The sequence below is a fragment of the Acanthochromis polyacanthus genome, chromosome 22, assembly GCF_021347895.1.
Source record: "Acanthochromis polyacanthus isolate Apoly-LR-REF ecotype Palm Island chromosome 22, KAUST_Apoly_ChrSc, whole genome shotgun sequence".
Classification (NCBI taxonomy): Eukaryota; Metazoa; Chordata; class Actinopteri; family Pomacentridae; genus Acanthochromis; species Acanthochromis polyacanthus.
The window spans coordinates 18,744,810-18,761,569 of NC_067134.1; the positions used below are offsets into that span (position 1 = coordinate 18,744,810).

A 16,760-nucleotide genomic window follows, 5' to 3' on the forward strand; every position below is an offset into this window, starting at 1 on the left:
TATTTTACCAGGATTGTCAAGCTGAGGTGTCTTAAAATAAGCCAGACATGCTAAAAAATATTTTTTTTTACTCAGAAATATATTTTTGCTTTCATGTAACCTCCAAATTTGAGATACACAACTCAAAACACGATCATTTAAGATGCATTGTCTTAAAACAAGTCCCTCCATCTTGCTGAAATGTCACTTAAGTGAATTTATCTTAAATCAAGTGGGATGAGACATTTTGACTACAAATAAGACGAACAGACTTGGTAAGATTTTGAGTTTTTGCAGCGAAATAGTGATTTTCATTTCAGTAAATGTCTCAATAATTCATCATCTGTCAGATCTAATAGTTTATCCGTCAGAGGGGCCATAACAGGGCTTTTACTGTAGTTTTACTTACGAAGGATGCTTTTCTTTTTATTTAAATGTCTGAATACTACAGTAAACACCAGTCAGAGTCAGTGAGTTGGTCAGCTGCTGCGTTGACTGGATGATCCCCATGACCTTGTTAACTGCTAAATTCTGCCACATGATGCGTTATGCGAGTTGGAAAAGTCAGAACCAGTCAAGAGCAAACACAGTGAGAACATTAGACGTTAGGTTGCGGTTTGAGTGCGATAGAAAGTCAAGTAAAGCGTCTGTAGATGAATATTTCTGAACATCTGGTTTGCTTTTGTCTTAAAAACAGTGCAGTAGGCCTTTATTTAAACATGGTAGTGCTTCTCTTGCATACATCGTTAGTGATCTGTTGCACGATAGGTTACATTCATTATGGCCACGGGTAAAACCATTCATGACATAAAACAAGTCGTTAAACATTTATGTCTGCCTTTGTGGAGCAGACAGAGCAAGGAACATTTTTACACAAATTATACCATCCTGCAAAAGAAAGAAAGAAAAAAAAGACACCGAGTTCTTGCAGTCTGGTGCAGAAACATGCATTCTGCACAAGAATTAGAGCTTCACTGTACGTCAAAGTATCCAGTAAAACTTGCTGATGTGACTTTTAAAGCAGTTTAAATGATTTTTACCAGAAGCAGATTTTTCAATTCAGGCTGCAATGTTGCCTTTTTTCCCTGTATGAAGCTAACATGGTCATTTACACATTGAGTTTGACAACAGCTGAAGTACCACAGTGTTCAAATACTCATAGACATGTTTTCTTTTTCTTTTAGTTAGCACAGATACACTGATTTTGGTCTGAGAACTGGGTCATAAACAAAAACAACAACAAAAAGTGAAGTATTGCTTACAGGCTGTCATGAGATTCAAAAAAAATGTGTGAGATTATGAAAAACAAAGGGACAGAGAAATCAGATGGTAAAATCAGTGTAAAAATGAAAATGTATGTATAAAAACGCACTAAACTTCAACAACAAACACTTAACATCACACACACACCGACTCAAAGTAACGCACATGGATTAGAAATTGCTTAGCTTGGAATCACACAAACAATTAAAAACACATCATTCTTGTGCAAAAATATTCTCCTTATGGAATGAAACTATTCGATATGACAAAAGGTGATGGCACATTTATATTTCCTTTTTCAAAGGATACATAGTTAATTTTAAGAATACAGATCATTACAGAAGAAAATACAAGATAGGACAAGAAAAAAAAACCCTACATTCAGGCTCCAAAGCCTTTTTCTCTGAAGGTGAACCTCTTTTAAGTGCAAATTGTTGCCTCACAGCTCACAAAGAATTGGATTTAATGGTTTTTTTGGTCACAAACATTTTTCAAAGACCCTTCAAAGACCCTGGAGCGAACCGTCCAAGTGCTCAGTTAAACTCCAGTGTTGAATGTAGGTCACATATTGATGCTGTAATCCATTAGATGTGGTCCAGATGATGCACAGACATAAAGCTATGATATGTTTTAGCCCCAGACATTCAACCACTTGAAAGTGTTGCAAATTCACGTGCTCCAGTTTTACATTTCCACATAGCTTCCATTGTATAATCGGCTTATTCTGGTTCCTCTCTGCTTACTGACCAGGTGTGTGGTATTGAGATGGACGATGATGCCCCTATAGCAGCTACATTTGAATTTCACGTGGGCTGAAAGCATTTTACATCGATGATCCAACACTTAAATAAACGCACCAGTATTTTGATTACAGTAAGTTATGACAAGCTTATTTTACACGTCAAAGTATACAAGAAGCCATATGAGTTAAAGTAGGATTGTGTTAGCGACCTGCTAACAGGGTTTATACAACGTTCTGTTTGTGTGGCACCTTTAGTTAACAATCACAGTTTAACAAATGTAATAACCTGTCTCCAACAACACAATATCACCAAGTCTGGTGACATTTTTGGCTTTATGTGTTTAGATTTTGCTGAGTTCTTGATTCAAATAAAGCTAAGTTTTAGCATTAGCTGTACCCTAGCACTCAAATTAGGGAGTAGTTTCTGTAATCTACCAAATTTATGAGGAAGAAACATCATGAAATGCCCTTTGTAGGTGCATGTCATCGAGTTTTTAGTCAGGAAACCCTTTTTTCAAAGATTGAGAATCACACTTAGCATCCTATTCACTTTTCCTGCCAAGATTAGCAGTTTCATGCTAGTTTAAATGATTGTACATTTACTCTAAGTTCCCCTTATGAACAGTAACACAACCCAACAACAGCTTAACAAATGCTGATTGAACATAATATCTTTACATCCTAGACTGACAGGCCTTCTAGCTTCAGGATTAGCATGTTCGCGAGCTTTAACACCTGGCTACATATTCCCCTTTTGTGTGCAGAATTGTACCTTCCATAGAATTAGGTCAGATTTACAAGGAAAGGGGAGAAGACGATGATGACAATGATGATTATCTGGTCACTGATTCCAGTCTGAAATATACCAAGATTATTGAATGGAAAAAGCTTTTCAGTTTGTACACCAAAAGTACCAAAGCTGGTCCACATTTGAGCCATTCAATGTCCTGAAGTCCTCAGAATGCAGGTTTTTATGGCACACCAGCTCTCTGACTGCTCAAACCATCACATTTCTCCAGATTTATAAGTTGAACCAATCTTTCTGCACACCTTAATCCAAAGCAACACTGCGGGATCTTGCGACGAAATTGCAAAAATGGGGACCAAAACACAGAATAATTAGTAATCAGTCTTTTACTGTCTGCTCAATTCTGTGGGGTGCAGAAATACGTCTGCGATCCACAGTAAAAATTCTGCGGCGTGGAGTAGTAGTTACTGTGGTGATGGTGATGGTGGTGGTAGTTGTTCTGCGGGGTGGAGTAGTAGTTGTGATGGTGATGGTGGTGACTCTGGATGTTTCCATAGGCGAAGAGGAGCGGGGCTGTGGAAGATGGAGGCTGCTGGGCCGACGCCACGCCTGTCGCCAGAGTTCCAGTACGCTGGATGGAACCATACCAGGTAGATGTACCCAGCTGGGGTGTGGTGGACAGGAGGCTAAGGTGTTTAAGAGGAGGAACATTAATCAAAAATCATTTACTACCCTTTTTACAAATCAAACGTTTAAGGGAAACTTTTAAGGAATTATTGGAATTTTCTTCCTTGAGGTTTTGTAAATTTAAAGTTTGAAAATGTGGAAAAAAATATTTTCACAGTGAAACTTCTGATGTCCACATTTTGAACATTTTTTGGTGGAAAAAAGAAATGTTAAAAAAAGTTGCTTTAAAAACATTTGTTTTCAAGAAAATATTAGAACTTTTACTGATATATATGGAATCACTAGATATTTTTAAGATTTTTTCTGGAAGATTTTTATTCTTTTTTATATTTACATTTTTTTAAATTATTTTTTGCCAAGTTTGGGGATTTTATTTTTGAAATAAAACTTTTAAGGAATTTCTGTTATTTTCTTCCTGAATATTTTGCAAATTTTTAAAAATAAATTCAAGCATTTTTTTTGCTGAATTTTTGGAGGGTTAATTAGACACCAGACATGGTGTGTGTGCCCACCTGGCCCGATCAGTCCTATTGTTGATGCTTCTGGACAGGTCATCATCACTATCGTACCGTCTGGGGTTGTCAAAAAAATAAGCTCTGGAGCTGAAGCTGTGGCTGTTAATCATCCCTCCTGGAGCCTGAGAAATATGGAAAAATTCAGCTTTATCAGGACTTCACAGCTTTTCATAATGTCACAACCCATTAAACTTTTAAAGTGGTTTACCAGGTTTTGGTTGGGTCTCTGGACTCTGAAGAAAACCACCACTAGGCTGGTAGGAAGCAGCTCCCAGAAGAAGAGGATGATGCCGAACACGATGTAGGCCTCGCCGCTGATCTCCTGTACGTCGGCCTTCAACACACACAAAATCACACACTCTGTTTTGATAAAATAGCTGGACAATATGAGATATAAGGTTATTCTTTCAGTGGTTGGGAGTTAAATGACAAGATTCACACACTTTCATATTTGTTGGGTTATTATGTGACTAGAACAGGTAGCAATTAGCGTAGCTTAGCCTATAAAAACTGCTAGCCTAACTAAAATGGAAAAAATGAGCTTAACTTTGACATAACTCTGCTTCCGGTTTTATGCTAAGCATCAGTCTTCTTATGCAACTGCAATGTAAGCACTAATTTTGAAATTTTATTAGATGATTTTATTCTCCCTGGTGATACCATGTAAATAAAATTACACTACTTTCTGAGACCAAAAACTCTGAACAATCCAGAAATGCAGTTATCATAAGAATACTAAAACATGCACAGAGAAGGGATGGACTGATGGTCAGATGTTGGACTGCCAGCTGGTCCGTAAACAGATTTAAGGAATCATTTGTAATGTCAGATTGTGTGCCTATCAAATAACCATTCTTATGTATTTTGTCTAGAAAAAATATACACACAAACACATATAATGAAACCCTTTAAAATGGGCTGTCTGTCTTAAGGCCTAAGCCCTGATGTAGGTCAGGACACACACACACACACACACACACACACACACACACACACACACACACACACATGGCTATTTATAGCCAAACAAAGCCCTTTACCCCACTGGCTTTCCCAAATCTCCTAAGATGGATTGTCTGGACACCCTGTGGGTCTCTGGCTGAATAAAAGCATCCTTCCCATCTCTAAGTGCACACATCTGGTTCATACCTGATCAGAGACGCTGTACCAGCCATAATTAAAGGGACTGGGCCTGTCCTGTGGCGACAGGGCCACCACCACCAGGTTATAACAGGCCCTGGATGTGTAGAGCAGAATCACCACGGCTCCGATGGCCGTCGCTTGGCACAATGATGTACCCTGGAGGGAGAGTTATTGTGCTTATTACAAGCTCACGCATCAGCTGGCTGGTGGCCTGTAATTTAATGTCAGATATGGGGCACAGATGGGATCCACCAGCATGACTGAGACCTCAGCACGACCAAAATGGCAGATTATAGCCCATAAAATTGAGTTTTGAGAGACATAAGCATTGTTACAAGACAATGATTTTGATCTTTTGCATTGCTTTTTTTACCTTTACATTGCAGCAAGTAAAGTTAGATGTAGTGTAAAAGTGATACATACATGTAGAGGACGTTCATGCTCATGTTACTAAAAGTCCAAAACAAGGGGCTACAGTATTATTAAGTTGTGCAACAAGCAAATAGCAGCATGCCAGTGTTATTAATTTAATTCTAATGCAAGTGGGTTCAGTCTAGGTTCACACCACTGCTTCTATTGACTGCTATTTCTCACTGGAATTCTTGTACAATACATCATATGGCAACATTTATGTTTAATATTGTACATTGACCCTTTTAAAATAAACTGATTAATAATAATAATAATAATAATAATAATAATAATGAATAACATACTCAATAGTTTGCTCAGTAGGGAGGAATAAATTCAGATTTTCAACACTTTAGTACACCACAAATACATTTTTCCCCACAATTTGATTTTTAAATGTTATTAATCATTTATTTTTAATTCTATTTTAGTTTATGTCATTAACTATAATTATTTATTATTTTTTTAAGCTTTCATTTTATTCTATCTCATTTCACCGATGTACATTTGCTTAATGAACTGTGTTATACTAAGTTATTTTATTAATTAACTGCATGTCGTCATGGCCAACAGCTGCTCTAATTAGTCATTTACAAACCTGCAGAACTCAGAAGCTGTACAGAAGAACACAGAACCACTGTTTTTGGTCTTAACTGTAAATTATTGTCTTCTTGTTCAAGCCACAAAGTGAGAACTTCTGCGAGAACCCCGGTATTCTGAGAGGACTTATTTATTTGGTAAGTTAAGTGTCTGACCTGTGTGCTAACTTAATACATGGATTAATGCTAATGCTACAGCTCGCTCGCTAGCTAGCTTAGAGCGAAACTAAAATATGGTTTTGCTCTTAGCTGAAAAAGTAGCTGGTGTAAGCTCGTTAGCAAGCACAATCAGTTTTCTAAGTACAAAACAAAAATGTACAAGTGTGTATTACTGACTTGTGTAATACAAACAAATACAAAAATGTAAAAGTGTGTATTACTGACTTGTGTGGTTCAGTACGTCCATTTCCTTCTAGCTAAACTGTAGTCGCAAATGTTAGCATTAGCGCAAGATGATTGCCCTCATTTTGACTTTCACCTTTACATCCAGTCTTACTAATACTAAACGGCAGACCGAAAAAAATAGTGTAAAATTTAGTAAATACACGGTCATATTTGGTTAAAAGCCTATATGTAGCCTCAGTTAGCAAGAACGGACAAGTATCTATGTCTGGATAAAACATGGAAATGTGCAAGTAACTGCTATACAGAAATTCATCTGTTAACAGGTTGTTTGGTTTGTATTGAGTTGTATAACTGAAAAACACTGAAAATGTCCATACACAGGGATTGTAAAGTATATTATATTGCGGTGACATGTTTTTTTTGTTTATTTTAACCTTTACACCAGTATAAGTCTTACTTTAAGTGGTCTAACTAGTGGCTAACTGTTAGCATTGGCTGCTACAACTCAAATTAGGGCCTAATTTCTGCAATATACTAAACCTAAGAATAAGAAACATCATGACATGCCCTTTATAGATGCACATCATTGAGTTTTCAGTTCAGAAAATCCTTTTTCAGAGATTGGGGATCAAGCTCAGAACCCTATGCACTTTTCTAGCTTAGATTAGCCTTTTCATGACAATTTAAATGATTGTATGCTTATTGAATGTTCCCAATAAAAACAGTAGCACAACCTAACAATATAGCAAATGCTGATAATATCTTTACATCCTTAACTGTAGACTGACAGGCCATTGTAGCTTTGGGGTTAGCCATATTAACTTAAAAAAATTGGTTACATATTCCCCCTTTGTATACAGAATTGTTCCTTCCATAGAGCCGAGTCAAATTTACAAGGAAAGGGGGAAAAGGATGGTAAGAATAATGATTATCTGGTCACTGATTTCTGTATTAAATATGAGAATCTGAACAGAAATAGCTTTTCAGTTTTTGAGTCATAAGTGCTAAAACTGGTCCATGTAGTCCTGCTTTTGTTTCTACCTTGGACTCGAGGTAAACATTTGCAGATGACATCTTGGCGATCTTGAAGATGCACACGGCCAGAGAGATGGCACACAGGACAAACAGACTGTCGTTGATCAGGACTCGGGCCAGAACTGCGTGTCTGATTCCCCCATCACTGCAGAGATGTATACAGATAATTAAAGCACTGCCCTGTGGAGCATGAATGTGATTACTAGGTGAGGAGAAAGCATTTTGTTGTTGGTATTTTTATCTCAGTTTACCTCGGTGACTCAGAGCGCTCCAGAGCTCCTTGCACTAACAATGCACACGTTAAATTCACCACCAGGAAAAATATACTGAGACACAGGAAGAACAAACGCAGAGGAACCCTGGAGAGAGAAGAAAAGGGAGGCAAATACACACAAGACGGTGAGAGGACAGCCAAAAATCAGACTTTATTCATAAACAACTAATTAAAATTCATGGTGTTGAAGCTGCAAACCATCTGTGTGTGTGTGTGTGTGTGTGTAGAGGAGGGATACATAGAACATAAAGACAAAGAGAGTGTGGTTGTAGAGAGGAGGAAGGATGGTGATTATTTATTAAACTCTGACAACCATATTCTGAGTTTCTGTCTCGAACCATCAAGGACAAAAGGAAACCTGCATGTTACTGGATGCAGATACAGACAATTCCTAAAAACCAATGAGGATTAGAAGAGATTAGAGCAGACTTACTTGTATTTGGTGAGCTCTGGGGAATACTTGGCTTTAGCTTTAAACATCACCTAAAGAAAGACAACACAAGCATATCACTAGAGTCACGTATTTTTTGATTTTATGCATTTATGAATGCAAAAATGCCAAATACGAGGAGGCAGACAAAGAGGAAAAGGGCGGGTGGGTTTGGTTTAGGAGCAGAGTGTGAACCTAACGCAGCTTAGTGACATTCCTGCAAGGCACTGAAGTAAACACACAGAGAAATTTGTTCAAATTATATGAGAAAAATTTGAGTACCCAAGAGCAAAAAAAAAAAGGAAGAATGACCCACTTTATATAGTACTGTGTAAAATTACTTCCTTTTGCAGTTAAAATACTAATTAGCATGATTTTAAATTATTTTCATACCATATAAAAATGCGTTTCCATTGGTGTACTGGCTGGGTTTTTGGTGTGATAAAACACTGTCCACATCAGCTGATTCCGATCTCATTGAAAACTCGATAACGCAAATAAGAATGAGACGAATAAACACAAAGCACAACAAAAGATTCTGCATAAATCAGCTGTCCGGCAGGGATTAATTAATATGTGTCATGTTTAGGAATATCTCATTACATGAATGCAAATTTATAAAAAAGTACTTTTAGCCTTGGAAAAATGTTGAGGACAAATAATAATAGGAAGAATGCAGAATACAAAATATGAATTGATGCACAGATTTTTGGAAATTATGTTGAATTTGTAGATATTTTGTAGATAAAATAAGCAGATAAAAATCTCTGTTTGGGCTAATCTACCAAATTAAACACTTGTTAACAGAAGTGATGCAACAACACTGTATGTCCAGTAATGCCATGAAGCAGAACTGCTCACAGCAAGTTTTATAATGAGGCCAGACTGAGATCATTACTGACACCACAGTGCCACAGAAACTGATCTCAATTCTTTTCTGTGTGGCAAACCTCTGTCTGAGCAGTGTTTCCTGTCAGAACCTTTTCTCATTTACCAAAGCAGCCATGGCGATCATTTAGAAGCAACAATTAGAACTAATAAATAATAACCTTTCTACGTAACTCTCAGCTGACTTATACATCTGGAACAGATGCTCCTAGTTATACTTTTTTTTTTTATTGTTGACCGTTCTGCTCTCTAACAGGCTTCACTACTGGTTGTGTGGACCAGGCTTCAGTCTGGGAGGCCGTGGTCACCCCAATCCACCTCTCAGCTCTGCAGCTTGGCCTGAAATGGCCTCATGTATTCATCAAAGTCACACAGGAAGCCTGGAGGACTTCCAGGAGCCTCAACACACAGTGAGTTTAATCTGCTTCTGTTGGGATGGAGGCTTCAGCTCCCAGAGGAGGCAGTAACAGGTATACATGAGGTCTTCTGTTTCATACATCACTGGCTCTTAAAAATAAAAAAAGCAACCTGAGCTGGGTGGTTGTGGATGTTATGGGCCCCATTGTGTAGTTTTCTTTTATTTAAATGCATTTATGTAGGTTTTCTATCGTGTAAAGAGCTAAATACTGTACTTAATTTTCAGGTCCTTGTACTTGGCTCCATTTTCTGCTACTCTCTTCTTCTACTCTACTATATTTCAGAGGTAAATACGGCACTTTTTACTTCATTATTTTAATCTGACAGCTTTAGTTACATTAAGGTGAGGATTTTGCACAACAGATAACATAACAAGCTTTTAAAATACATCACATAATTACAGATTAAACCCGGTTTTCAAATGTTGTGGCTTCTTCCTATAAGCAGTGTCACATTATAGATGTCTCTGAGCAGTGATTTTTTGCCTCTAAACTTCTCCTTTCTTTTCAAGTAAATGCTACAATTATTCAATATTTTCGCAAAAATTAAAGATGAGAGAAAAACTGAAAACAGATTTGCATATAAGAATGTTTTCCTTTCACATTAATCTGCTGTTCCATATAATAATACATGAATCAAAGGGACCAAACCAGGACCTTTACCTTTACCACATTTAATACAAATGTACTTTTACCAAGTAGGATTGATCATGCAGGATATTTACTGGTAATGCAGTATTTCTATACTGTTGTTGTCTTAAGTAAAGGATCTAAAGGCTTCTTCTGCCACTGATGTTTTTGTATTTTATGACTCACTGACTGCTGTCTGTGAGCCAAATTGCCCCTCTGGGACAATGAAGCTGTACTCTGACACAATCAGAGCCGTTAAAGGGGCACTGTACTGTACACTGCAAAATCTCTGCAAAAATATCTGTCATCTAATGTTATGTACTGTCACATTTCTCCATTTAAATTGCCAATAAACAGAATATATTAGCCAGTACCTAATGTGCTCTGCAGTTAGAGTTACACTGAATGTGCCAAAAACATTGCTTTATGCAAATAGTTGAATTTTAAATTCGGTTATATGCAAATGAAGAATCGCAGGCAGATTTATGCAACCGCATGAGGTGTCTTTATAGGAAAAAACATGTAAATTCCTCAGTGCTCTCTTTTTCAAACTGATTTTTTCCTTCTCAGTGAAGAGTACTATAGATAGAATTTAAAGAGCAGCTGTAAATGTAGCAGCAAAATGAATAAATGCACAGATTTAAGTTGGGTTTAAAAGCAGTTTGTCACTATCAGCTGGTTGATGTGACATTAAGCCACAAGAAGGGACATGCTTTGGATTGTAAAATAGCAAATAATGCTTGTTCTAGCTTTCCAAGGCCCAAAATGACATTTTCATTTGCTTATTTTGTCCAACAACATCACAACCCTCCCCCTAACATGTGTTTAATTGCAACACCTGGCATGAAAATGATTTCACAAATTGTTTAGACAAAATGTCAGCTATCTATTAACTATCAGCTGCCTTGTTGCCAGTGTGTTATCAGTATTGACCTCAAAAAACATCAAACTGTGCACAAGTCCAGTTTAAATGTACAAAAGGCTGCAGTTCACTTGCCTCCTGGAATGATTTACCTTTGAAAGATGGTTAATAAAATGTAGTTATTAGGGAACCTAAAGACACAGAAGAATCCAGGCAGGCAGATGTTGACTGTACTGTCTCTTATATGTCAGACACTTGAATGATTTATGATCTTTTTGACATGATATCATAGTTGCAGCGGCCACAAAGGGAGCTCAATGTTGTCTACATTCAGTTTAAACACACACACATACACACTGCACACACTCAGCCCTTTGTGTGAGAATGTAGGCCAGAAGGAGGGAATGTGTAACCTAGAAATGAAGCAACCAGTCAACACAGCACTGCTATACTTCATGTGCACTATATGTTCGCCTCTGTGTGTACGTCAAACCAACAGTTGTTCTCTCAGTGGATGAGAATTGTTGGATTTGCTGATGTGTTTTATCTCAGCAGATGCAACTCATGGTTGCCATTATCCTCTTCCATAGTGAGCAGAGGGTAAAATGCAGAATGGGGAAGTAAATCACAGGTCAGTGCTCACATCTGACTCATCAGAAAATAACTATTTCGAAACATGCCTGTGTGTCAGACAGCGGTGGTATGATGCTCATCAGTTTTCAGCTCACGGGGTTTAGTACTTTCAGCGAGTTAAACTGCACTGTTCAGCAGTGAAGTGCTAATATAGGAACTGTGTGTGACAAGGGATGATCACGTGGAATGAAAATAAGAGCAAAGTCTTGCTGCTTTCCTTCTCAAGACAAACTCTAGGTTATGATCCACATTATACTTTGAGCATATGTCAATCAGGTAATAAATTGTGATGTAAAAACATTCTTCCTGTTGCCCCGTAAATAACTTAAATGCAATGCAGGCTCAGTTTGTCTCATAAATATAGCTGAATATGCTGGTTTCCAGCCTTTCTCGAGTCTGTCCCATTCAAACAAAGCCCTTCACCACAGGCTTATCTCTCTGAGTTGACAGCAAATAAAACAAAGCGGTATTAGTTTTTAAAAAATTATTTCAAGTTGCTTAATTTAAATCTGAGGTGTAGTTGTAAAAGCATACAGCAAGTCACTGTTTCCTAAATGAAAAATGATCCTCTAGCAAGAGGAAAATCTCAGACACAGAAGCCACTGTGGAAGCTCTAAAAACTGCAGTTCCTCATGTGTCCACTTGAGGCAGGTTTAAAAAGCGAATGCATCCCTATTAACCCCCATGTAAAAGGCTCCAGTTGTACAGCAGAAATAAACATGTCAAAAATGGGTTTGGCCTCTAAATTAGCTTCCCCGTTTGTGAAAACTGTATGGGGACTGAACTTATGTTAAATTAACCCACTTAAATTGTACTGAGACTTAAAATGTACATGATTAAGGGTGTGTTGATGTTGGTTCACATCCATTTAGAGGAACAATACTCTTGATATCCAGCCAATCAAATGCAATTAACAAACTCCCCAATGCTCCATTTTGCTCCTCTGTTGCCAACTTGGTGTACATTCGACAAATGAAAGCTTCAGGCTCGAAAACTGAAACATTGAGCTGCTAACATACTCAGTATAGCTGAGGAGACCTGCAGAAGTGATGCTAGAGCTTCACTATGAACAACTCTGTTCACATACATGTTGCACACTGAGCCACTGCTAATCTGAAAGTGTTGATTTTCATAGCTTTAATGCTAAAATACAAGAAATTAACACACATTTCTGATACTACAGAGGCTGTAGATGCACTTTTTGGCACAAATACTTCAGTCTGAGCTGAGGAAAAATGTATAAATCTGATATATTACTCAGATCTGAACTGGCCAGACATGAAACCACAAACAGGAAAAGTTTGTTCACTGAGCTGAGCAGTCACATGGTATTCCTAACATGGAAGTAGATGCACATATTTGAACCTATGAATGCAGGTGTAGCAGATACAGAAGAACATTCTGTGAAAAGAAAAGGAAAATGGCTGTTGTTACTGTTTATAGTGAGTGTAGTTTGTTCACTGGTCTATTCAGCAGTCATACGACACAGCTGATTTCATTTCCAAATCTACTCTTAGCCATTTGGACGAGCTTCCTTTTCTGCTCACCACATATGTAAATAAGACACAAACTATACTCCGTTTTCTCTGAAGCAGTGATTGGATGGTGGTGCTAGCTGAAAGTGCCAAAGTGTGTAGGTGCTGCTGACAGAGAAACAAACAGGTCTTTGGCATTTGGAGTGGGCAGGTGTTAAACAACTGTGACTGACCAACTGTGTCCTTCTCTCTTTTCTTTCACACATAGTTTGTGACAACATGCGGGGACATTTGTTGGAGTCCAGTCCACTCACTGAATAGGAAATATCAATGGAGGCCAGGACTTCATGCAAGTAAGGCTTCCTCTGTCACACCAGGGCATGAACTGAGCTTATTTGCAGAGCTTTTAAACCAAAAAGCAACCTAGAAACTACTAGAATCAAGTGAGCTCACAGTTCTTCGGAACACAATGGTTGAATTTAACCACAGTAACCACATTTCAACCTTTGAAGCATTTTGTCACCACTTAAAAAACCCTAAATAGAAATCTGTTAGAATTCCAAGATATCAGCTGATGGCAGGTCCCCGCCCTCGAACCAAAAAGCCAATCATCTGCTTTGTGGCAGCCAATCACAATGAGGCAAATGTGCTGTCTAACCCTGAGAAAAAATATTTGAAACCTTATTTTGGGGAAGTGACCAAACATATTAGGCAGTTCTATCAGATTTGTCTGGTGATTCTGGACATGTAGTGGTTATGTTTTGCTGATCAGTTAAATTAAATTAAATTAAGGCTCTCTATCCATTGGTCTTGTTGATCCAAAATAACAGCCCAGGCATGCTACCAAGATGGCTGCCGATTGGTGAAACTTGCCAATAAAGCATTTTGCAGAAGGTGTTCAAGCTAAAACTTGAGTATACAGTTACTTTGCTGCATAACTGCTACCATGACTAGCTAAAAAGAATAGTTTTTGACACCTTTGTCATTTCCAACCATTAAATATGAAGATACAGTCAACAGCTGGTTGGCTTAGCTTTGCATAATGACTGAAACAGGTGGAAACGGCTAGCTTGGTTCTGTCCAAAGGAAACAAAGTCCACCAAACAGCCCCTCTAAAGCTTATTCCAGTCTACTTTGGCCATTGGTTAACTTGTTTAGAATTGTTTCCATGAAAATAATCTCTTCCTGCCTTAAAATGGCTTCCATGTAACTCTACAATACACAGACAGTCAATGCATCTCTCTCCATCCAGCTCAAGCACACCAGCTCACCTACACGATGGTAAATTGTAATATTGAAACCCTGGAAATCTGAGTTTGTGTTTTTGAGACTGTCCTTGATAGACAGCAGTTCTAAAGTGGAACGCTCAGCTATCGTGTTGGCTGCTTATTCATCTCCTGACATGTCTTCTTGCATATAAAAACACCATATGGTCATGTTAACAGGGTAAAAGAAAAGAGATTTTCATCTGAGGAGGCTTTAACAAGCTCACACTGGCCCAGTAAAACAATACATTTTGACTTGCTTCAAGGATTGGGTTGGACATTTGGGTCCATCTGTTAAATATGAAGTTACAGTCAGCTGCTCGTTAGCTTAGTGGAGCATAATGGCTGAAAAAAGGGGGAAACAGCGAGTCAGATTGCACCTACGAGCACATGTAAAGCTAATTCCTAATTTTGTGAGTGTAAAAATGAGGATTATTTCTCAGCTGACTTCCCAAAAAGAAGCCGATGAAACAAACTTTGTAATATTCCTTTCGGCTGAATGCTACTTTCACACAACCACAGTGCTTTGACACAACGGCCTCACCCTTTTCTAAATGAAAACAGCTACCTACATAAAAATATTGCATTCCGTCTAACAGTATTTCCCTCACTAATTGACCTGCCGTGCTAAATTGTTCTCAGCTGAAGCGTTATGTCGATAAAATGTGTGCAGATAGTAAAAAATGTTCACCACAATATCCCAAAAGCTGATGACGTCTTCAATCCAAGGCTGCAGAAGCACAGTTGAAGCCTCATGGGGACTGTAGTTTTTTAAATAAATGATGTTTGTTTTTTAATAAATGATGTTTGTTCACAGCTAACATCATTTAACTCTCTTTGTTCAAAGCTAATTCAGATATAATTGTTGTTAAGTGCCATTATGGGTGGCATCCTTTGAGCCTTTTTGTCCACAGGGCATTAATAGGACTCCTCCACAGAATGCAACACAACAGACTTACAGCTACATTTAAATGTAAGGAAGTTAAATGAAGCCTTGGAGGTGAATTCAGATGTGAAGAATGAGGAGAAAATTGCACAGTCAGCTGTTTTATGAAATCAGGTCACATACACACACACACACACACACACACTCTTACCTGTGTGAAGTAGAGGTTGAGCAGGCAGAGGGTGAAGAACTGCAGGCAGACAGGGCAGCAGTAGAGCAGCCAGTAGGCCAGAGGCTGCAGCTGGTTGGCCTGCACCACATTTTTAAAGTAGAAAGAGAAGAGGGTCGTCCGCAGCGCTGCCCACAGCAAACACAGGAACAGAAACACACTCTGGTAGCTGAAGCGCTTGTGTCCGTAGTGCAAAATGAGCCAGAGCTGCAGGTAGACGAACACAAACAAGAAGGAGTAGAGGACGGTGTAGATGGTAGTGAGACTGAGCTCCAGTGTTGGGGAGATCGCAGCTCCGGAGGGCTCCTTCACTGAGGTAAACAAACGGGAATTAACCTCCTCGCCTGCCGAAAACATCTCCACTGGCGGCTCGCTTCAACACATGGGATGCTGTGGAGGCAAACACGCTAAAAGTGGGTCAGACCTGAGCGAATTTCACCGTGGATGACAAAAAGACGCTGGTGTTCGAGTGAAAAATTGCGAGAAAAGCAGTTTATTCTGAATAGAAGTGGCATTCTGAAAGTGCGCTGGGATTCAAATTCGATTCGGGGCTGAAGGAAAAACCTGGATCTAGTTCTGAGAAGCGCTGGGTTAAAAATAACAAGAAAGACAGACAGAAAACAAGAGAGAGGTCCCCCCGTGATTCTCTGCAAAGCTGCTCTCTGCAAAAAACAACTTGAGGGGGGAAGAACCTCCAGATCAGCTGTGATGCAGTTTTAGACCCGCCCCTTATTCCTAATTAAAAAGGAAACTGCCTCTTCATGCGCCGCCATCTTGGCTCAACTCTCGCCTACTTTAGTAGCAAACAGCTGACTACAGAGCCACGAATTGGAACTAGTTTCCTGGCTAACTCTAACAATTCAACACAAAAATAAGCTCATTGGATAATCATGCAGCCCAACCTCCGCAACTTTCTGACTTTATTGGTTTACGATGATGTCAGCTGCGGATGTTCCCGCCCTCCGCACTCCCGTGATTGGTCGATTGTTCAAGTCAAAACTAATCTCTGCTCTGATTGGTTCAATGAAACACGTGGGCGTCTTTCGCAGAAAGAAGCATCAAAACAATTTGCAGAAAGTCGTTTGAAGTTAAAGGAACAACACTTACAGAAGTGCTTTTGATTTCAAAATAAAACATAAGCTATTGTACTTACATCGAATATTGTTGAAGTAAACAACAAGTATAAAGCAGTAGTACTTCAATTTGTTATGTATTATTACAATAGAATGTGCACATTTGTCGTACAAGGTGGGTCGGACGATAGAAAGATGCATATTTTTCAATTTTGAGTTTTATTATGAAAGA

At 38.6% G+C, this 16,760-nt stretch overlaps 1 protein-coding gene across 1 annotated transcript; it reads right to left on the bottom strand.

Moving 5' to 3' along the window:
* Positions 1-654: 654 nt before the first annotated feature.
* gpr137c (G protein-coupled receptor 137c) lies at positions 655-16,138 on the bottom strand. Its single transcript, XM_022195700.2, has 8 exons — positions 15,438-16,138; positions 8,175-8,224; positions 7,719-7,826; positions 7,474-7,612; positions 5,084-5,233; positions 4,143-4,268; positions 3,932-4,056; positions 655-3,418 (listed from the first exon to the last, which is right to left on the bottom strand). Exons 1-8 carry the CDS (start codon positions 15,810-15,812, stop codon positions 3,130-3,132), a joined length of 1,362 nt encoding a protein of 453 aa, XP_022051392.1. The 5' UTR covers positions 15,813-16,138; the 3' UTR covers positions 655-3,129.
* Positions 16,139-16,760: the final 622 nt, after the last annotated feature.

Coding starts and splice junctions, on each gene's coding strand:
- gpr137c (XM_022195700.2), bottom strand. CDS start 15,812: ATGTTTTCGGCAGGCGAGGAGGTTAATTCCCGTTTGTTTACCTCAGTG. Junction 5,234..7,473: donor ATGTTTACCTCGAGTCCAAG/GTAGAAACAAAA, acceptor CTCTCCCTCCAG/GGTACATCATTGTGCCAAGC. Junction 4,269..5,083: donor GGTACAGCGTCTCTGATCAG/GTATGAACCAGA, acceptor TGTGTGTTGAAG/GCCGACGTACAGGAGATCAG.